The 22,071-nt window shown below is 45.2% G+C and overlaps 1 protein-coding gene across 3 annotated transcripts in view; it reads right to left on the bottom strand.

The window, feature by feature from the left end:
- LOC117350195 (probable cation-transporting ATPase 13A3) overlaps positions 1 to 22,071 on the bottom strand; it is a 127,331-nt gene that overhangs the window by 78,627 nt on the left and 26,633 nt on the right. For all 3 annotated transcript variants that reach the window (XM_033924291.1, XM_033924293.1, XM_033924294.1), the window contains exons 2-10: positions 21,153 to 21,238; positions 19,454 to 19,541; positions 17,914 to 18,087; positions 17,422 to 17,610; positions 13,689 to 13,840; positions 11,825 to 11,894; positions 4,910 to 5,044; positions 3,080 to 3,152; positions 2,472 to 2,603 (exon numbers count right to left, since the gene is read on the bottom strand). In XM_033924291.1, the coding sequence (XP_033780182.1) occupies positions 2,472 to 2,603; positions 3,080 to 3,152; positions 4,910 to 5,044; positions 11,825 to 11,894; positions 13,689 to 13,840; positions 17,422 to 17,610; positions 17,914 to 18,087; positions 19,454 to 19,501 (973 nt within the window). In that variant the 5' untranslated portion in view covers positions 19,502 to 19,541; positions 21,153 to 21,238. The remainder of the gene's footprint in view (positions 1 to 2,471; positions 2,604 to 3,079; positions 3,153 to 4,909; positions 5,045 to 11,824; positions 11,895 to 13,688; positions 13,841 to 17,421; positions 17,611 to 17,913; positions 18,088 to 19,453; positions 19,542 to 21,152; positions 21,239 to 22,071) is intronic.

Genomic DNA, 22,071 nt, shown 5'->3' with positions numbered 1-22,071 from the left:
CTGTTTTATTTTACTTTTGTGATTTTGATACATATACCAAGGGCCTCAAAATAGTATCTGGCGGGCCGCATGTGGCCCCTGGGCTGCGTGTTTGAGACCACTGATTTAAGGTATACTTTTCTTTGTTTTTGATATGTAGCTCCTGGAATTTCTGTATACCCAGTTCTTTCTTTTAACTTTGTAATCCATTCAGAAAATAAGCCCAGTGTGACATAACCCTGGGAACACCTCTTTTTTTAATCCAGACATACTTAACAATTTTCAGCTAAGGCAAATTTTTTTGTTGTGGCTTTTTGAAAATTATCCACTTTATAATTTACCAAAATAATAATAATAATAATAACAGTTTATATACCGCAGGACCGTGAAGTTCTATGCGGTTTATAATGGTTAAAAGATGTTACAAAATTAAGTAGAATTAACAAAGTTAGAAGCTAGTTATTAACAGCGCTAGAGATCAGTTATTGTGGAGTAGGATTGTACAGGTTAGTTGCCTAAATACTTCCCTAAATTCTCCATAAGTAGTAGGCGTGAGCAATTGTTCCAGATCTTTGCCCCATAATGCCGCTTGATGTGAGAGAAGATGTTGATGGTGGTAACAGTAACATCCTAGATGATGGCAGAAAGACCACTCAGCCCAACCAGGCTACCATATTATTTCTGTTCTTTTCGATGAAGAAATATCCCAGCTGACAATCACAGAACACGTCTGCTTGTAAAATTGATCTCCCTTCTACACCCCCCCCACCCCCCCAATTAAGTTCCCTTCTTCTGTTGCTGCTCTTCTTAATGTCTAACCATTGGGTAAGTCTCTCTTGTCTGTACCTTTCTCCTTTACTGCCAACTTTCGACTACATATCTTCTACTTTGCTGCGCTGTATGCCTTGAACAAACTACCCAACTCGGTATGTCAGGCTCAGTCTCTGGCAGTATTTAAATCCATGCTGAAATCCCACTTTTTTGAAGCTGCGTTTAAACCCTAACCCAACCCATATCTCTTTGTCATATACCCCACCCTATCCACCTCCTCATTTCCTTTGTAATTCCCTACCCGAGCAGTGTATATAGATTCACCCCTTTTTGTCCCGTTTGTAAGCTCTTTCAAGCAGGGACTGTCTCTTGTGTGGTTTGCTTGTTTTTTTTTTTAAATTGAAATTTTTTGAAATACAACAAACACTGCCACATAACGTTGTAACCTAACTCTTTGAAACAAGGCACAAACAGCTGCAGACAGTCCAAGAAAACCCTCTCCCCCTCCCCAGAAGTTCCGTGCAGGCTAATGTTCACTAGCAAAAGTTTGTGGGTCGCCCTCTCCGTTCGCACCAGGCAATGTAGGGCTTCCAATCATGCAACAGCTGTGGTAGTCGGTGACGTTATCTCTTGTGTTTAATGTAAAGAGCTGTGTGCTATAGAAGTAATAAATAGCAGTGCAGGCAGTCTCCGAGTCACAGAAGCCCTGAGCAGTATTTCCAGTGGCATCGACTCCTACACTTCTCCTGTAGCAAAATCAAGAATGATGCTAATACTAGGGAGCATACCTGGCAAACTAAGTTTATTCGATGGGGTTTGGCGGCTGCTAAATGTCTCATTGCCAACCATTGGAAAAATAAGGAGGATCCCTCTCATACTACTTGGGTTAACCGCTTGTTATCTTTGGGGAGGATGGAGATAGCCGTGGCCAGGAGGCGCCACATATATATCCCTTACTTCCATACATGGAGTAAATTGGAAGGCCTGCTGGATACACTTTAGGGGATCTCCTAGTATAGGGTGCTTTGTTGTCTGCTAAGTGAACGGGGAGGGGGGGGATTGTGGGTACTTTGGGATGGGGAACTTGGGATAGGGGATGGGAGGGGGTGAAGAAGACTAGATGAAGCTGCTTGGTTTTGATTTTGGGCTTTGGTTTTTATTGCTTCTCATACAGTATTATCTGTCTTGTATTTGTATCTGTTGTTATTTGTTTCTTGCGGTTTTGCTTGTATTGTACAATATCCAGAAAATTTTCAATAAAAATTTATATATGAAAAAAAAAAAAAAAAAAAAATCAAGAATGATGCATGGCCACATTAAGAATAGTGGGTGGTTGTGCATGCTGTACCTTAGAGGAAACACTGGTAGGGACAGTTGACGCTTTTGTCAGTTGGAAGCAGAGGTAAGCAGCGAGAATCTGAAAATCTACAAGTTCCGAGTTACATACAAATCTGCCTTAAAAACAGCTTTGAAAACATAATTCGTTCTTAACCTGGGCTCTGCCTGTAGTAATAACCACACTTCATAATATTCATGGAAACTTCTGCTCGTCACCTCTCAGTCCTCCTCCCAGGTTAAACAAGCCAAGCTTTACTAGGAAATGATCTCCAGTGCACGCACCTACACCTTCAGACATGCACAAGTGATTTGAAAGAATGACTGAACAGCTGCAGGCTCAAATCTCGCCCGCTCTCCCTCCCCCCCACCCAACAACCCCTCACCTGTCAGCATGCTCTCATTGACGATACAGGTGCCACTGATTAACACGGCATCACAAGGCATCAGCATCCCATTGGCTGGCACAATGATGACATCACCAGGTACGAGGTCCGTGGAGAAGATTTCTTCCGTCTCTGTGGAAGGGATGCAACCTTGAGAAAGGGGAGGAGGGAGGCACCTTGCCCTGCACTGCACTACGCCACAGTAACCGGGTCCCAAAATTGCCTAAAAGGCTAGAATACTGAGTGCAGAGTAGGAAGAAGCGTTTCACTATCCCCCCGGGCCTCTCGTGAACCCTTTGGAAGCATTACTGGCATCCAAAACATCGAAGAACAGCGCGCACGTACCATACTGTGTAATGCTGATTGGGTCATAAATGTTTAGATGAATCCTAAGAGTATCTTATCATTCACCCTATCGAAATATGCAGGCACCAGTCAGATGTTACAATATTGAGGACCCAACTGAACATTGCAGAGCTTAGCCTGCAGAACCTTGTCTGCCACCTACTGTCCAGCCTGAATTAAAGCATCCCCCCGTCCCCCTCCCTCAACCGGAGGCGACTGCACCTGGTTTCCCTTCCCGGTCTCGCCGACAGTCTCCGGCTCACCGTGGTCTCCCCTGCACACCGTCACTCGCATCACGTTGTGAGCTGCCACCATGTCATGCAACACCACGAACTGCTGCAAGGAGAGAGGGAGAGCAGAGCTTACCCCGGAGCAGGAGACTGCAACCCCAAATGGCTCACTTCAGGGGGGATCTTCTCCCGACTCCTCCCACCATGAAGCCTCTCATCTTTCCCCGCATTAGGTCCTTCCCAGCTAGTTTGGTGGGTTTTTTTTTAAATCAGAGTTCCTCCCTGTGAGGGCCTCCAAACTTTTCCCTTCAGCTCTCTGTGTTCCTCTGTAACTCAGTGGTTTCCAACCCCGTCCTGGAGGACCACCAGCCAGGCAGGTTTTCAGGATAGCCCTAATGCCAGCTGATTAACCGTTCCCCTTAACGGTATCCATGACATCCTGTTTGACTTTGGGAAGCAGAGTTCAGATTGTGATGTCATAATGCCACATTCCACCAATAACAGCCAACCTCAGCAGTGGTCACAATGGCTTGATTGTCTTATACTCCCCTCTACCCTCCAACCCAGCCAACTGATTAACTGTTCCCCTTAACCGTATCCATGACATCCTGTTTGTCTTTGGGAAGCAGAGTTCAGATTGTGATGTCATAATGCCTCAATCCACCAATAAGAGCCAACCTCATCAGTGGTCACAATGGCTTGATTGTCCTGTACTCCCCTCTACCCTCCAACCCAGCCAACTGATTAACTGTTCCCCTTAACCGTATCCATGACATCCTGTTCGTCTTTGGGAAGCAGAGTTCAGATTGTGATGTCATAATGCCTCATTCCACCAATAAGAGCCAACCTCATCAGTGGTCACAATGGCTTGATTGTCCTGTGCTCCCCTCTACCCTCCAACCCAGCCAACTGATTAGCTGTTCCCCTTAACCGTATCCATGACATCCTGTTCGTCTTTGGGAAGCAGAGTTCAGATTGTGATGTCATAATGCCTCAATCCACCAATAAGAGCCAACCTCATCAGTGGTCACAATGGCTTGATTGTCCTGTATTACCCTCTACCCTCCAACCCAGCCAACTGATTAGCTGTTCCCCTTAACCATATCCATGACATCCTGTTCGTCTTTGGGAAGCAGAGTTCAGATTGTGATGTCATAATGCCTCAATCCACCAATAAGAGCCAACCTCATCAGTGGTCACAATGGCTTGATTGTCCTGTATTACCCTCTACCCTCCAACCCAGCCAACTGATTAGCTGTTCCCCTTAACCATATCCATGACATCCTGTTTGTCTTTGGGAAGCAGAGTTCAGATTGTGATGTCATAATGCCTCATTCCACCAATAAGAGCCAACCTCATCAGTGATCACAATGGCTTGATTGTCCTGTACTCCCCTCTGCCCTCCAATCCAGCCAACTGATTAACCCTTCCCCTTAACTGTATCCATGACATCCTGTTTGTCTGTCTTGCCTGTTTAGATTGTAAGCTCTTTCGAGCAGGGACTGTTTTCTTACTCTTTGAGACTCTGTGCAGTGCTGCGTGCGTCTGGTAGCGCTATAGAAATAATTAATAGTAGTAGTAATGAATATGTATGGAGATTTGCATGCCTGTAACGGCCATTATATGCAAATCTCTCTCATGCATATTCATTAGGGTTATGCCAAAAACTCGACTGGCTGATGGTCCTCCAGGATGGGGTTGGGAACCCTGCTGTAACTGACAGAGTGCACGGCTTCTACTGGAGCCCCTGCCTACTCTTTAATCAGCAGGTGGCACTGGGATAGCAACCCTCAACTCAGGTGAGGTCCATTCCCTCCTGCTTCCCCAACCCTACCAGTAGCTAAATCTCAAACAGTTCTTTACCTTCCGGATAGTGTAGAGGGAGGCGCAGATGGAAATCATAGACATAAGAAAGATGGCAGAGGCATAATAATAATAATCATCACAGGACCACAGAATAATACTGAAGATTTGGAAAATATAGAAGGGATTCAGCACCTGCAAAAAAAAAGCACCTGATGTTAGGGAGATACCATAGCTATGGTTACAGCCATGCGGACAAGCCACCAAATCCATGGTTAAGAGTTGCTGAGGTCTGATGCCTTAAAATGTTGATGTCAAAAAACTGCTTACCTACTGAGGGAGGGAGGAAGTGATGTCAGCTGATTGTATGGACACCTGAGTTGTGAGTAGAGAATGGCACGGGGACAAACTTTTCCCCGTCCCCACAAGCTCCATCCTCATCTGCACAAGCCTCAAACACTTTAAAATCATAAGTGTTCAAGACTTGTGCGGTTAAGGCAGAGCTTACAGGAATGGGACAGGGACAGCGACAGCGACAAAACTCACAGGGACCGGGGAAAATTTTGTCCCCGTGTCATTTTCTAGTTGTGAGCTCTGTCTGAATCCCCTAAAGGCGGGGGTGGGCAATTCCAGGGCTCAAGATTTCCGGGATGCTCACAATAAATAGGCATGAGATTGATTTGCATACCAACGAGGCAATGCATGCAAATCACTCATGCCTATTCATTGTGGATATCCTGAAAATCTGACCGACTTGGGGCTCTCAAGGACTGGAATTGCCCACCACTGTCTTAAAGCACAGCTACGATGGTCAGAAATCATAATATTGCATCCAATTCTCACTGGTCAGTGTTGGCAGCTGGTTGGCAGGAGAGGATGGTGACCACATGGAGGAAATCAGCCTAGAGAGAGAGGGCTGTGAGGTGGCCCCCAAAAGGAAGTCAAGATAGCAGAGAAGGCTTTGACAGTGTACTGGAGTAAAGCAGGACCACAGAGATGGAGCAGGGAGCAAATGATCCGGTGAGTCTGGTTACATGAGAGGAACCATGTAGGGGATTCCTGGAATTAAAATAACAGCAAAAAAAAAAAAAAAAGTCCCCCCCAAAATGCGCAGAGACTACCAGCAAATCACGGGACAGCAAACAAAAGTGAGTTTCTGGTGATTTAGGCCTCAGTTTTATTTAATTCTCATCAAATCCCAATCACCAGAGTCATTTACTCAGCAGTAAAAAAGATTTTAAAGGCCATCAGAAACGGCACTCAGGATCAAAGAACAATTTACACCGAGTTTTTGTCGCTACCTTCCTCATCGGCTAATCACTATTCAGTTTTCCACTGCATAATTTTATGTCAATCATAACTTATATTAACATCTGAAAAAAGTAGAACTATCAAAACTTATCTTTAAATTAATTCAGGCTGATTCCTAAATATTGTCTCATAAAGCCGTTGTCAAGCTTGCGGCGAAGACTCAATGCAAATTATTCTTTGATCCCGAGTGCCGCTTTTGATGGTCTTCAAAGAAAACATCTTTTCCTTTAAAATCTTTTCTACTGCCGAGTATATGTCGCTGGTGATCGGGATTTGATGAGAATTTGTTAATAACCAGAGATAAAACTCGAGACCGAGTTTAAAGAGATTTATCAGTTTTTATTTAAAACAAACCCTAAGTAATAGTGGAAACTGAATTGGATTACAATGACCACATGCCCTTCAGTGCCTGCTTCAGGCATAATATTCACAAACTGTAGATAATTCAACCTATAAAATGCAATGAAATGGGAGCAAATTTAAAAAAACACTTTAGTAAAAAAAAAAAAAGAGAATGAAAATGAAGTCACGCAAACAGTAGCATACCAAGGGGGGGGGGCGGTCCACCCTGGGTGCAGCCTTAGGGGGGATGCACAGCCGGACAGGTCTGGAAAATTCCTAGGCTGCGACGGCACTCAGCGGCATCAGCACCCCCCCCTCCGTGACAGCACTCAGCGGCATCAGCGCCCCCCCTTCTCCGCGACGGCACTCAGCGGCATCGGCACCCCCCCCCCCGCGACGGCACTCACCGGCATCGGCGCCCCCCCCTGCCCCGCAACAGCACACAAGTTCGGACTCCTTCTCCCGGCATCAGCAGAACTTCAGATCGGCAACAGGTGCTCAGTCAAAAGCTTCCCCTGACTGAACTGCCTGGGCGGAAACAGGAATCTGAGTCAGGGGAAGCTTTTGACTGAGCACCTGTTGCCGATCTGAAGTTCTGCTGATGCTGGGAGAAGAAGGAGGCCGAACTTGAGTGCTGTCTTAGGGCAGGGGGGGGCGCCGATGCCGCTGAGTGCCGTCGTGGGGAGGCGTGCCGATGCCGCTGAGTGCCGTTGCAGCCCAGGAATTTTCCGGACCTATCCGGCTGTGCACCCCCTTAAAGCTGCACCCGGGGCGGACCGCCCCCCCCCCCCCCTTGGTACGCCACTGCACACAAAGCAGTAATGAAAGACAAAAGATGTAATATAACCCTCATATGTGAAACTGAAGAATCATATTTAAAATCATATTAAGGGAGGGAATAGATGGGGGGATTGTCAGGACTGTTCTCCTGGGCCTATAAGAACACAAGGTCTTGGATATTGGTTGAGATAATTGGCTATAGATTCTTTGCTATTGGGGGGATGGGGGGAGAATGGTGCAGAGAAGGGGGAACTTGGTTATTAACGATGGAGTTTGTGGATTCAATGTGTTGTAAGAACATAAGAACATAAGAACATAAGCAGTGCCTCCGCTGGGTCAGACCTCAGGTCCATCCTGCCCAGCAGTCCGCTCCCGCGGCGGCCCGAACAGGTCACGGCCTGTCTGAGACACCAGAAGGGGCCCCCTTGCCACCTTGGTTTCCCATTGAGTTTTATCTTCCCATCGAAGTCCTAACCCTCCGGTCTTGCACATGCACGACCTGGTCGGATTTCTATACTTATTACTTGGTTTGCTTTCTATACCTGTGTTACATCCCAGCACCTCTCTCAGTATCCCACGATCCCCCTATCCCTCAGGAATCCGTCCAATCCTTGTTTGAATCCCTGTACCGTACTCTGCCTGATCACTTCCTCCGGTAGCGCATTCCAAGTGTCCACGACCCTTTGGGTGAAGAAAAACTTCCTTGCATTTGTTCTGAACCTATCTCCCTTCAGTTTCTCCGAGTGCCCCCTCGTGCCTGTTGACCCCTTCAGCCTGAAGAATCTGTCCCTATCCACCCTCTCTATGCCCCTCATGATCTTGAAGGTCTCTATCATATCTCCCCTGAGCCTCCTTTTTTCCAGAGAGAAGAGCCCCAGCCTATCCAACCTCTCGGCATATGGGCAGTGTTCCAGCCCTCTTACCAGTTTCGTTGCTCTCCTTTGGACTCTCTCAAGCACCGCCATGTCCTTCTTGAGGTACGGCGACCAATATTGAACGCAGTATTCCAGATGTGGACGCACCATAGCTCTATACAATGGCATGATGACTTCCCGCGTCCTGGTTGTTATGCCCCTCTTTATGATGCCCAGCATTCTGTTGGCTTTTTTCGAGGCTGCTGCGCACTGTGCAGATGGCTTCAGTGATGCATCTACCAGCACACCCAAGTCTCTCTCAAGACTGCTGTCTCCCAATAATGCCCCCCCCAATTTGTATTTGAACAGCGGGTTCTTTTTACCTATATGCATGACCTTGCATTTTTCCACGTTAAAGCGCATTTGCCATTTGTTTGCCCAGTCTTCCAGCTTGTCCAGGTCCCTTTGCAGGTCCTCACACTCCTCCCTAGACCTAACTCTGCCGCACAGTTTGGTATCGTCTGCAAATTTTATAACCTCGCACTTTGCCTCTTTTTCCAGGTCATTGATAAATATGTTGAAGAGTAACGGCCCCAGCACCGATCCCTGTGGCACACCGCTCGTGACTCCCCGCCAGTCAGAGTATTGTCCCTTTACTCCGACCCTCTGCAGTCTACCCGACAACCAGTGCTCGATCCATCTGTGCACATCCCCTCCCACCCCGTGGTTCCACAGTTTCCTGAGCAGCCTTTCATGTGGCACCTTGTCGAAAGCCTTTTGAAAATCACCTCTGTTGATCTTTGCTTTATTATACTATTGATGTTCCTTCTTATATGTATTTCTATGCTCTCTTTCATCAATAAAAATTGTTTAAACAAAAAATCATAGTAAAAACAGGAAAGATAAACTTCTACATAAGGTGATCATCTAGAATGCTACTATGGTCGCACCTGCTGGGTTTTTAAACCCCTGACGTCTCAGCTAAAATAAAAGACATAATGAGAATTTTAAATATGTAGTAGAACCTTTACTTTTCCTAAATTATACTAGACAGGAGCAAACACCATTATTCCAAATTGATAGGGCCAGTTGGTACAGGTCACTTAATAAGCAAATGCTCTGCCTAAAAGGGCTACCCCTCAATAAAGTTGACATAATACACTATTTTTATTCCGCAAAACCTTCCAGCTCTATGCAGATAACAAAATAAGAAAAAAAACCCTGCACAAACACCGTGAGCTACATAAGAACATAATAGCCTTACTGGATCAGACCCATGGTCCATCAAGCCCAGTAGCCGTTCTCAAGGTGGCCAATCCAGGTCACTAGTACCTGGCCAAAACCCAAGGTGTAGCAATATTCCATGCAACCAATCCAGGGCAAGCAGTGGCCTCCCCCGTGTCTTTCCATAGTCTGTTATTGAGACTTTTCCTCCAAGAACTTGTCCAAATCTTTCTTAAAACCAGCCACGCTATCCGCTCTTACCACAACCTCTGGCAAAAACATATCAACCAGCCATGATTACATCCCAATAAATTTTTGAATCTCAGTTAAGTCTTCGGTAATTTTCTAAAATGAAAATACAAAAGAGAGGATCATATTTATTTAAAATTTTTCTATGCCGTTTAAAGGACTAAACGGCTCACGTCAGATAAAAACAAACATAATATTTATAACAAACTAGCGTAGCGCAGTTTTTAGTGCCAGCTGCGGCGGTAACAGCTCCTAAGCTCAAAGGAATTCTATGAGCGTCAGAGCTGTTTCGCGCTACACTTTTGTGAAAGGTGGGGGTTAAAATCTTAAGATTCTCACAGATGAGTAGTTTCTTCTGTTTAAACAACAACTAATAGGTCACAGAAACGCGGTGACGAACAACTGCGGTTTTAGCCGGTTCTTAAATTGTAGTCAATCAACCCACAATCGCAAGTGACCCACCAAAGCATTCCACATCTCAACACCTCACTTGGTATCTGCATAGTTGCCCTGCATTCTTGGCTTTAATAACCTTTTATTTTCAGATCGTAAGGATCTATTTGGCTTATAGAGCGCCACGACTTGCTGAAAATACCATGGTGTTTGATGGATTACAGAGATAACCTTATGTTTTACCCGAAACAGAACTGGTAAATAGTGTAATTTCTTCAAAACAGATGTTATAGTCCAAGCTTCAAAAGTAAAGCAACCATATACTCCACTACATTAAGTAAAATTCTCTAGTTAAAAAATACCAGTTTACTTCTATCAAAGGCACCAGACTAGAGAGTTGTGCGGGGACAGAAATCCCACCCATCCTCGCCAGGATCCTCTCTGTCCCCACCCATCCCCGCCAGGATCCTCTCTGCCCCACCCTTCCCCGCCAGCATCCTCTTTGTCCCCACCCATCCCCGCCAGGATCCTCTCCGTCCCCACCCATCCCCACAAGGAATTACCTCCATCCCCGCCCGTCCCCTTAAAAAGCAGCAATTACTTCTGACAGGATCATCAATTCCACAGTTTCTTTTGCTGTTTTCCTTGTGGAATCTCTTTGGTGGAACCCTTTTTTTGTTTTCTGTTCAGGTAATTAACTTATAAACCCCCTCTTTTACTAAGGCTTACGTATCCATTATATTATATGGACGAACCCTGCTTCCAAAGCCTTCTATCCCCGTGGGAGTCTTGTTGGCTAGAGGAAGGTCCCCGTGGGAGTCCCGTGGGTTAGGGGGGGGGGATTCCCGTTCCCGTGCAAACCTCTACACCAGACAGTCATTTCTGACTCAGTACAAATTTTCCATAGTGGTCTGTGCCTGAAATTTGAAAAGTGAAATGATGGCTAAGAGCCAAATATCATCTAAGAATAATAGGCTTCTACTTATTATGACAGGGGTTGCCATACAACAAATTACAAGCAATTGGAAAAATTGGAAGAGACTTAACTACAGTTTTTGGTGGAATTCGTTGTGTCACATATATAAAATGGAAAAAACAATAGCCACACAGAAAGGGAATTTTAATAAATTTCAAGATGTTTGGGGGCCATTAATAAATTATTGTAATGATTAGATTCCATTTTTCCCTTAATATTATAAGTTGATGATGGGGGGGGGTTAAGATCTTTAATTAATGGTTACGATTAATGGTTATGAAAGTATTAAACGATATATGTGTTTAACACATGATATGAAAGGGTTGGGGGGAGGGAGATAAACTTTATAATTTGATTTATTGCTGAATATTAAGTGTTTTGTCTAAGTTCAAATGACTGTACTTGTTAATGCACTTATTGTAAGTTTGAAAAATGAATAAAGATAAAAAAAAGAAAAGTGAAAGTAAAAATACGCCCAATGAAAAATGCAAAAAAATTAAAGCCGCCATGTTAAAAATTTAGAATAAAAAGCATAAAAGAAGCGCCCTGAGGGTATATAATACGATTGACGTGGTTTCAAATGAAAAAAAAAAATATGAAAATGACCCGATAGCAATTTTTATTTTAAACATTAGAAGCAGCCAAAACAGTAAAAAGATTTTCACCTTAAAAGAGGTCTCCAAAGGCTAAACAAAAGATATGTATTGTTAAAACTGTATAATTTGGGTCCTCCTCAAATTGGCTTGTTTAAATCACAATTCCTGAGCCACATACATCATCCTGAACTAGGGTACCATACCAGGGCCTTGTATTCTTACAGTACTGGCAATGCACCCACTGTCTTACCTCCTTGATGAGCAATTTTGGAACTGAAGGCACTTTCACTTCAATCTGGTTAGCCCCATAGAAGAGCTTCCTGCAGAGCCAGGGAGAAATGCAGGGTTAGAGTCAGCACTTTTTAGACTCGCAGGTAGAAGAACAAAATGGCACAACATATTCATAAGCATGCATTAATGAGAGAAAGCCAACATAGATTTAGTCAAGGGAAATCTTGCCTCACCAATCTACTGCATTTCTTTGAAGGGGTGAATAAACATGTGGATAAAGGTGAACCAGCTGGTATCGTGTATTTGGATTTTTAAAAGGCATTTGACAAAGTACTCCAAGAAAGACTTCTGAGGATATTAGAGAGACATGAGATGGGAGGTAATGTCTCAATATGGATTAAGAACTGGTTGAAAGATAGAAAACAGAGAGTATGTCTAAATCAGGGATCTCAAAGTCCCTCTTTGAGGGCCGCAATCCAGTCGTGTTTTCAGGATTTCCCCAATGAATATGCATTGAAAGCAGTGCATGCACATAGATCTCACGCATATTCATTGGGGAAATCCTGAAAACCCAATTGGATTGCAGACCTCAAGGAGGGACTTTGAGACCCCTGGTCTAAATGGTCAATATTCTCAATGGAGAAGGGTAAACAGTGGGTTTCTTAGCGGTCTGTGCTGGGACTGCTGCATTTTAACATATTTATCAATGATCTAGAGATAGGAATAACTAGTGAGATAATTAAATTTGCTGATGGCACAAAGTTGTTAAATCGCAAGAGAACTGTCAAAAATTGCAAGAGGACCTTGTGAGACTGGAGATGGGCATCAAAATGGCAGACGACGTTTAATGCGATCAAGTGAAACTTAATGCATATGGGAAAGAAGAACCCAAATTATAGAAATGTGATGTAGGGTCCCACGTTAGGAAAAGGATTTAGGTATCATCGTTAAGGATATGTTGAAATCCTCAGCTCAATGTGTGGCGGCGACGGCTAAGAAAGCAAATAGAATGCTAGGAATTACCAGGAAAGGAATGGAAAACAAAGATGAAAATGTTATAATGCCCTTGTATCGCTTTATGGTACAGCCATACCTCAAATACTATGTGTAATTCTGGTCGACATGTCTCAAAAAAGATATAGCAGAATTAGAAAAGGTACAGAGAAGGGCCACAAAAATGATAAACGGGATGGGACAACTTCTCTACGAGGAAAGGTTAAAGCAGCTAGGGCTCTTCAGCTTGAAGAAGAGACAGCTCAGGGTGATATGATAGAGGTCTATTAAATACTGAGTGGAGTGGAAAGGGTAGATGTGAATCGCTTGTTTACTCTTTCCAAAAATATTAGGACTAGGAGGCATGAGATGAAGCTACCAATTAGTAGATTTAAAACAAACCTGAGAAAATACTGTATTTATTCATACAAAATGTAATTAATCTCTGGAATTTGTTGTCGGAGAATGTTGTGAAATCGATTAGCTTAGCAGGTTTTAAAAAAAAGTTTGGATAATTTCTTAAAAGAGAAGTCCATAGGCCATCTATGACTTGGGGAAATCCACTGCTTATTCCTAGGATAAGCAAGATAAAATCTGTTTTACTACTTGGGATCTGGGGTGGTCACTGCTAGAAACAGGATATTGGACTTGATGGACCTTCAGTCTGTACCAGTATGGCAATTCTTATGTTCTTAAGGGCACAGCACAGGAACCCAGGAGGAATTTGGGGGCCAATCAGTAACGGCAGCCAGCATACAGAAAATAAACAGCACCTCCCTCTGCTCAACCACAGATCAGGAGAGGAAGTTCAAGAGTTGGAAGAGAAAGAGAAATTCTTTGACGAAGCCCAACCTCCCCCTCCCCTAGCAAAATACTGAACCCACACGCACCGATATTCTTGCGCTGCCCGACTCAGCCCAGCCCCGTGGCGGTGGTGAATGGCTGAGCAGGGCATATCCTTCTCCAGCGCAGTCAGGCGACGAAAGCAGTGTGTCCTTGGGTCCCACAGGAACTTCAGATTGTGGTGGATGAAATATCGGGTCTGGAGGGAAAGAAAGGAGAAGCTGGGCAGGGGATTGTTACTGGAAACACAGTGGAGTATAAGTGCCCACGCTCAAGAAGTCATCCTTCCGATTTTACATATGGCGCCCAAAACTGGGCAACGATCTAAGATGTGTACCCAACTAAACTGGCCAATTGACTAATTTGGGCCCATTGACACCAAATCGAATTTACAAGCGCATCTCGCTACGTTCCGCTCTATAACAATGCGCCTTAAAAGGTGCGAGGCCATGGGAGATGCATGGGCGGGTAAGGGACGTTTGTAAAATCTGTGCGCAATGTTATATTATAGCAGGGACACTGGGAATTACAAAATGCAGCAGCAAGGTTGGTTACGGGTGTTGAAAGAATAGACTCAAAAAGGAAGGCCAGCAAAAAACGCTAATTACAACTAAAATTCAATAAAGGCTGGTACGTGGTCACTGATAGGAGTCACACTCAAAACAGCAAAACAACAGAAAGCCTCGGTGATGGGACTAAATCGCGCGAGACAATGGCGCGCCGACAACTGAGCGCAGACAACTGAGCGCAAGGTTGACGGCGCGCCGAAGAAAAGCACAATTTTAAAGGGCTCCGAAGGGGGGTGTGGGGGAGGGGGAACCCCCCCATTTTACTTAACAGACATTGTGCTGCCGTTGTGGGGGGTTTGGGGGGTTGTAACCCCCCGCATTATACTTAAACCTGAACTTTTTCCCCTAAAAAACAGGCAAAAAGTTTGGTTTCAAGTATAATGAGGGGGGTTACAACCCCCCAAACCCCCCACAATGCCAGCGCGATGTCTGTTAAGTAAAATAGGGGGGGTTCCCCACCAACACCCCCCGTCGGAACCCTTTAAAATAGTGGTTTTTTTCGGCGCGCCGTCAACCTTGCGCTCAGTTGTCTGCGCGCCATTGTCTCGCGCGATTTAGTCCCGTCACCGAGGCTTTCTGTTGTTTTGCGGTTTTGAGTGAGACTCCTATCAGTGACCACGTACCAGCCTTTATTGAATTTTGCAAACAGCGTACAAGAATTTAAGAGCAAATGGGATGCCCATGTGGGATCCCTTAGAGGGTTAAGCCAAGGGAACCTGTCACCAGGAGTGGGATCCCTAGGATAGTAGACTTGGGGATGGGTCAGTAGAGTGGGCAGACCTGATGGGCTATGGCCCTTATCTGCCGTCATCTTCTATGTTTCTATGTGTGTTGAAAAAACAGCCCATATTACACCTGTTTTGAAAAAAATTGCTTTGTAATTCATCAAACTGTCTACCACCGAGCACCTTGGTACTTAACTAGTGTGGTGGGACCTTAACAGCCTAATAGAGCTTTGCAATCTGAACATCAAAAGTGGTTGGAACATATTGGTGCTAGGTTATGACAGGGAGTTCTTGGATCAGGGATTTAACACTGTCCATTGGCGTTTTGTTTATGTTGCTTCCCTTGTAGCTAAACGGGGAATACTTCATAAATGGATGGATGAGGAGCCTTCAGGAATTGGCCCACTGAGAGAGGCGTAGCCTCGGTGAACCAACCGTAGGCCATCATAGCTTATATGGGTCATTGTGGGATCAGGTACTTGTTGATGCTGTTGCTTCATGAGGCTGACTGGTTTCTTTTTCCTGATGTTGCCTTGTTTCCGTTTCTTTTTCTACTCTTTCTATTCTCTTCTTTCTCTTTCCTTCGGCCGCTGGGGAGGGTGGGTTTGGGGGGAGGAGGGATCTTTATCTGTTTGATTGTATGTAGGAGATTTCTTTAAAAAATTGTGGGAGTTGCTTTTCATACTTTCTTTTTTTTTTTTTCTTTTTAGCTGGTCCCTGGGATTGGGGCCTTGTTTGGACTGTGTTGTATTGGTGTCTGGGTGGGGTTCCCACCTCCCTATATAGTGACGGGGGGGGGGGGGGGGGGCTGTACTCTGTATTTTCCTTGTGCTGTTTATGGATCTTGTTCACAGCTTACATGCATTGGATTTGTTTGTCTGTTTGCTTCTTAATAAACATGTTAAAAAAAAAAAAAAAAAAAGTGGTTGGAACCGATAATGCGAGGAAGAAATGCTGAAACCAGAGCCGCTACTTTTTGTATTGCAGGTATTAAAGCTATGGAATGCATTGGCGGGACAGTTACGGCTGTGTTCTGACCGGCTAAGATTTTAAAAATTATTGAAAATGCAATTGGTTTGTTATAGCATCTTTGTGAAAGGTTTTCAGTGGCACAGTGCGTTATTTTAAGAGTAGTATTGAGGGATACGGGAAATCCGGGTCTCCAAAAAGGAGTACCTAAATGGGCCACCGCGTGCGCGGATCGCCGGACAAGATGGACCACGGTCTGATCCGGTGAAGGCATTTCTTATGTTCTTAAGATTTTGCTTTGTCATGTTTATTCCAAAGTTTTTATGTTCATACTCTGTAAACCACCTAGTTGTACAAGGTACCGTATTTTTCACTCCATAAGATGCACTTTTTTCCCCTCCAAAAGTGGGTGGAAATAAGGGTGCGTCTTATGGAATGAATACCCAAACCCCCCCCCCCACCTCTCGCTCCAACAGCCTAAGTCTTTCCCGGGTCCCAATTCCTGATTTCTGGGTTGCCACACCGCTCACCGAACAGCTCCTGCACCACGCCAAGGGGATTCAGCAGCCAATCCCCACCGCCTGGCATTCTCCCTCACGGATGCTCTCACCGCCGCTTCAGCTTCCGCTGCTCGAGTGAGTTGCTGCCGTGGGCCATTCCACTGGATCGGACCCGTCCCGTTGTGCAGTCCCATTGGCTGTGTGCGTTGAGAACTGGCGTCGGATTGGCTGTTTGGTTCACTGCATGTGGAGACGTGTAAGAGCAGCTTAGACATGGCAGACAAGAGAGCGAACGGCTCCTCCACCACCAACATGCTCTTCTCAGCCACCGACTTCAGCTTCAGCGTCCCCTTTATCCCCGTGAGTCAGCTGGCCGAGTCTGCTCTGCTGCCTGTGGGTAAGAGAGGCTGATCCACTAGTACTAATCCTGTCTATGGAATTGTACAGTGAACCTTCAATTGACGGTCCCTACTCAGAATGAGCTTGCACCTGCCTTATCGCCGCTCTGACGCTGCCAGAGGAGTCAGCCGGAGGGAAGGGCAGCAGCGCAGAATACAATGCTAGACGGAAGCAATTTTTTAAAAGAACCAGGGCGGGGGCCCTGCCTGCCTGTCACTAGGCCTGCCTTCCCCAGTTGCCTGTCACTAGGCCACTAGGCCTGCCTGCCTTGGGCCGTCCCAGCATTCCACTAGACCACCAGAGGGGGGACAGGGTACAGAGCCTGGCAAGGAGTGTGGGGTTGGGTGCAGAGCCTGGCAGGGAGAATTTGGTTCAGAATGTTGTTTTTATTGCTTTCCTCCTCTAAATCTAGGGTGCATCTTATGGAGCAAAAAATACGGTATATAACTTTTTTAAATAAATAAATACATACATCTGGTTTCGGCAGGTGTAATGGGAGCTCATCTTTGAGCACTGAGTGAACACTGATTTATTCAGGGCCATTTGCTGAATCTCGCTCCAGGTGTCAAGTTAACTGGGTGAAAAGGACAAATGAATTTTCTGTCCTTCTCTCCTTACTTTGTTCTGCTTTAGGACACCAACTGTTGGAGGAAGCCCCTGCTTATACTCCAAGGTCTGCATCTGCGGGGTAGGAGCAGTATGGTCCGTGGGTGCCCTGGTCTCTCCATGCTCAGGAAAGCCCAAGGGGTCAGAACCTGGAGCAGTCAGGGTACGAACTCTCACCCGGAACCAACTGTGGAACTCATCCTGAAGGGGAAAATAAAAATGCAAGTCACAAAAAGTGGTGGCACAGAGACAGAGGAACTAGAATCTACAGGTAGCTATGTCCTATCTCGTGACACTATCTATTTCACCATGTAACCCTCATTCTTCACACCTCTAGCTATCAAATTGTCCTTCTCCCCATCCATCAAACCCTTTTCTTCTCCCCCGTTTCTCTGCCCCTAGTGTTCCAAATCTATTCCTCTTTTCTTGATGAAAGTTCCCATTTTCTTCCTCCCTCCCCCTACTTCTCAGCCACCCCTCCCCCCCTCCCTTGTCCAGTCTCACCGTGGCATGCAGAAGCAGGACCCAAGCATCCTGGAGTGGCACTTCGTAACAGGTCCACTTCACGCTCCACTCCGGGAACCAGTAGAGAAAGAGGAGGAGGAAGCCAAAGGAACAGAGGGTACCCAGAGAGATCAGCAACAACTTCCAGTGGCACGGCTGAAACCCCAGTACCTCCTGCACCCACGAGAAAAGAAAATCCACAAACTTTAGATCGTAAATGAAAGCTTCTTTTATTGCAGTTGGTCTTTGTAGTGTCTTCTTTTCTAGTTGTGCAAAGTTCTCAAAACAAGGGACATAACCTACATAGCAGTGTGTCACAGGGTTCTTATTGGGGTTATTACATTACATTACAGATTTCTATTCCGCCATTACCTTTCGGTTCAAAGCGGATTACAAAAAGAGTTATGGAAGAAGGGTTACAATGTTAGATCAGAGAAGGTTTCCAAGAGAGGGAAAAGTAGGATCTGGGGTTAGGGAGGGGATGGTAAGAGGGGGGTTAAACTTTATCATGGTATCAAGCTTTATTAAGGGATTTCTTGAAGAGTCGGAAACAATTTGGGGTAAGGTCAGTCAGGAAATTCTTTTTCACCGAAAGGGTGGTTGATCGCTGGAATAGTCTTCCACTTCAGGTTATTGAGGCCAGCAGCGTGCCTGATTTTAAGGCCAAATGGGATAGATACGTGGGATCTATTCACAAAGAAAGGTAGGGGAGGGTCATTGGGGTGGGCAGACTGGATGGGCCGTGGCCCTTATCTGCCGTCTATTTCTACGTTCTATGTTTCTATTCACACTCTAGCTTGTAAAGTGCTTTTTTTCTAGCAAAACCGGAGCAAGTACTCAAATACCAGGCCATTCTTCAGGAGTGGAGGGATCCACAGTAGCCCAGGCCCTCTGCAATCAGTCACACAGCCCATGAAAAGGCAGCACTGTGTGTGCAGAACCTGAACTCTTTAATTGATACTTGAGGAACATGGGTCATATTTTATTTTTTTTTTTAATCAAGCAATGGAAAAGATACTGGTACTCAGAACCCCCTCAAAAAAAAGCCCTCAGTCAGATTTGGAGCTGAACCGTGTAAAAATAGAGTCATCGGTTGAAGTAGAAGGTTTGATTTACTGACTCCATGGCCCTGCTTATTATACACGTGTATCCTTGTGGATACTCTTTCAACTTAAGATTTGAGGCAAAAGGTAAATACCAGGCACCAGATCTCTCTTATAAATATATGATAACTTTCTGGGCCCAGGCTGCCCAAGTCCGGTCCTCAAGATCTACTGGCAGGCCAGGTTTTCAGGATATGTACAATGAATATGCATGAGAGAGATTTGCCTGCACTGCCTTCTTGGTATGCAAATCTCTCTCATGCGTGTTCATTGTGGATATCCAGAAAACCTGGCCTGCCGGTAGATCTCGAAGACCGGATTTGGGCAGCCCTGTTCTAAGCAATCACCTGATGGCCACTCTTGTGCTGATTCTGGCAATACCTGCAGTCTCCCTCCCCTTCCCACCTAGGCCAGAGTCATGATCACAGGACACTCACCAGCTCCTCTTCCTCACTGCTGATGTATTTCTTGGCTGATCTTTCCATGTCTCCTTCCTGTGAGCCACTCTCCTCCACCACCACGAGTCTATGAGATATAACGAGCAAGAGATTCTCAGACGTATAATAGCTTTGTGGCAGATGAAATTAGGAAAACCCAAAATGGCCGCAGAGGCAGTAAATTTGCGCCAAAAATGGCCTGAGGGAGACACAACAAACATCAAAGAATACTAAAATTGGGATTTTAGGGGTGGGGTAGGGGACCCTCAAGGAAGCCCCAGGAGTGCTTCAAAAACCCCTAATTAAACCTCACCCCAATATCTCTCATACACAGTAATTGTCTGTATTCATAAAGCTGCCGTGTGCCATGCCTGTCTCAGCTTTCACCTCAGCCGCCTCCAACAAGCAGGAATACTCTTAAGGCTCGTCTCTTCAGGCTACTTTTACCCTGACTATATAGCCTGTAACCCTCTCCGCCACTGGGCCTCTCAATTCTTCAGGGGAAGAACGCAGCCGTCAGCGCCCAGACCAACATGTGGGCCAAATACAGCATGCACTCAAGTTCTCTATAAGATCTGAATGAGAGACGCTCACAGGGACTGAACCCTGAGCTGAATCGTGTTAGGGCAGGCTGGCCAAGCAGGTGCCCTGTGAACAGGGTGGCCCGCCCAGCAAGAGAACTCTGAATGCAGAGCCTGCAGCATCCCTCAGGCAGAGCTGTCCCAGGACTACTGGGAACCACTTTGGCCTTGAAAAGCCTCAAACATCGGACTAAAAACCCAAAAATAAAAATTCAGAAGCAGAGCACTTTTGCACTTTGCTTGCAGAAGAAAAAACTGAGGAGAGAGAGCACTGCCCAGTGACACAAGGAGGCGGAGCTGAAAAAGTAGATGACTTCTGCCAAGTCTTTGTGGGTGAAGATTCATAAACCCACTAGTCCGGACTCAGATTCATATGCTGTTTGCACTGGAAATCACATATAGAGTCTTCTGTTTCGATCTGGTTTTGATGAGTCAGTTGCCTATATTTTCACATCATCCGGGAAGGTAAATGGATTGTCTTTCAGACATGGATGAAGAGAACCTAAACTGTGTAGTGAATGAACAGGAAAATAATTGCCTATTCAATGTTTGAATGTTTCTTGATGGCAGCAATGACGATAATCTGTTGCAGTAACAGTAAGATGCTTAAGCAGATAGGCACATAATGGATGCTGCAGATGGCAGGAGTCTGATCAGTAAACAAGACTCTTGTTGGAACATCAAAGGCCGACAAGACACAAATGATGTCATATAACAGTAGTTCATTTAAATCCAAAAGCAGCTTCTGCAATTTGTTTTAATCACTGAATTCAGTTGCCAATTGTCTAAGATGTGTTAAGTTTTTTTACTTTTGATACTAATCTCAAGTTTAATTAAAGAATGACACTGGGACAAAGTTTATCTCTGTCATCGTCCCCATGAGATCTTTTCCCATCCCTGTAGGCCCTGTCCACGTCCCTTGGGTATTCATCCTCATGTCATTCTCTGCCTTTGGGACTGCTGTGCCTGAAAAAGGTTTGAGCTAAATTCAAAATCCCTTTCCTAGGCGACTTGTTGGACTCTCAGATGCACTGCCGCAGGAACCAGAGCCAAGAATAGAGCCCACTTCTCAACCCTGTCTGCTCCCCCTGAAACCTTCACACAAGTGGAAGACTCACCCACAGCAGCTTCTGTCACTTTGTCACCTGAAGGGCCCTTGGTCGATGCCCCACGCTCTCTGGAGATGAGTCAGAGTATACAGGCACTGTGGAAGAAAGTGGACTTGGTATAATATTGCCTACTTGCAACCATGATGAAGTTCAAATAAGTTCGGCTAGACTCTTGTTTATTTAACAGCTTCAGCTCATGAGGAACCAGGCGTTACAAATGAGTCATTGTCATTGTCACATAAACCACATTCAAGGGCTGAGGCCCAACCCTGTTCAGGCAACAGGCAGGTATGCAAGGCCCATTAATCTAACTTCTGATCATCCACAAGCTCAGAGTCTGGACTCTCTCTTTAGGGAGATAATATGATCTGCTCGCATCAGTGCACAGATTAAATAGTTATATCTAAGAAAGTGGAATTGTTTGCTTGTAACTAAGGTTCTCTGTAGACAGTGGCTAGGTCTCTTCGGCTTGGAGAAGAGACGGCTCAGGGGTGATATGATAAAGGTCTATAAAATAACAAGTGGAGTGGAAAGGGTTGATGTGAATCTCTTGTTCACTCTTTCTAAAAATACTAGGACTAGGGGGACATGCGATGAAGCTACTAAGAAGTACGGTAGATTTAAAACAAACTGGAGAAACTATTTCTTCAACGTGTAATTAAACTCTGGAATTCATTGCCAGAGAATGTGGTGAAATCAGTTAGCTTAGCGTGGTTTAAAAAAAGGTTTGGATCATTTCCTAAAAGAGAAGTCCATAGGCCATGATTGAGATGGCTTGGGGAAATCCACTGCTTATTCCTAGGAAAAGCAGCATAAAATCTGTTTTAGTACTTGGGATCTAGCTAGGTACTTGGGACCTGGGTTGGCCACTGTTACTGGGCTTTATGGAGCTTCGGTCCGTCCCAGTATGGCAATTGTTATGTTCTTA

The sequence above is a fragment of the Geotrypetes seraphini genome, chromosome 16, assembly GCF_902459505.1.
Source record: "Geotrypetes seraphini chromosome 16, aGeoSer1.1, whole genome shotgun sequence".
NCBI lineage: Eukaryota > Metazoa > Chordata > Amphibia > Gymnophiona > Dermophiidae > Geotrypetes > Geotrypetes seraphini.
This window is presented reverse-complemented; position numbering and strand designations above follow the sequence as displayed.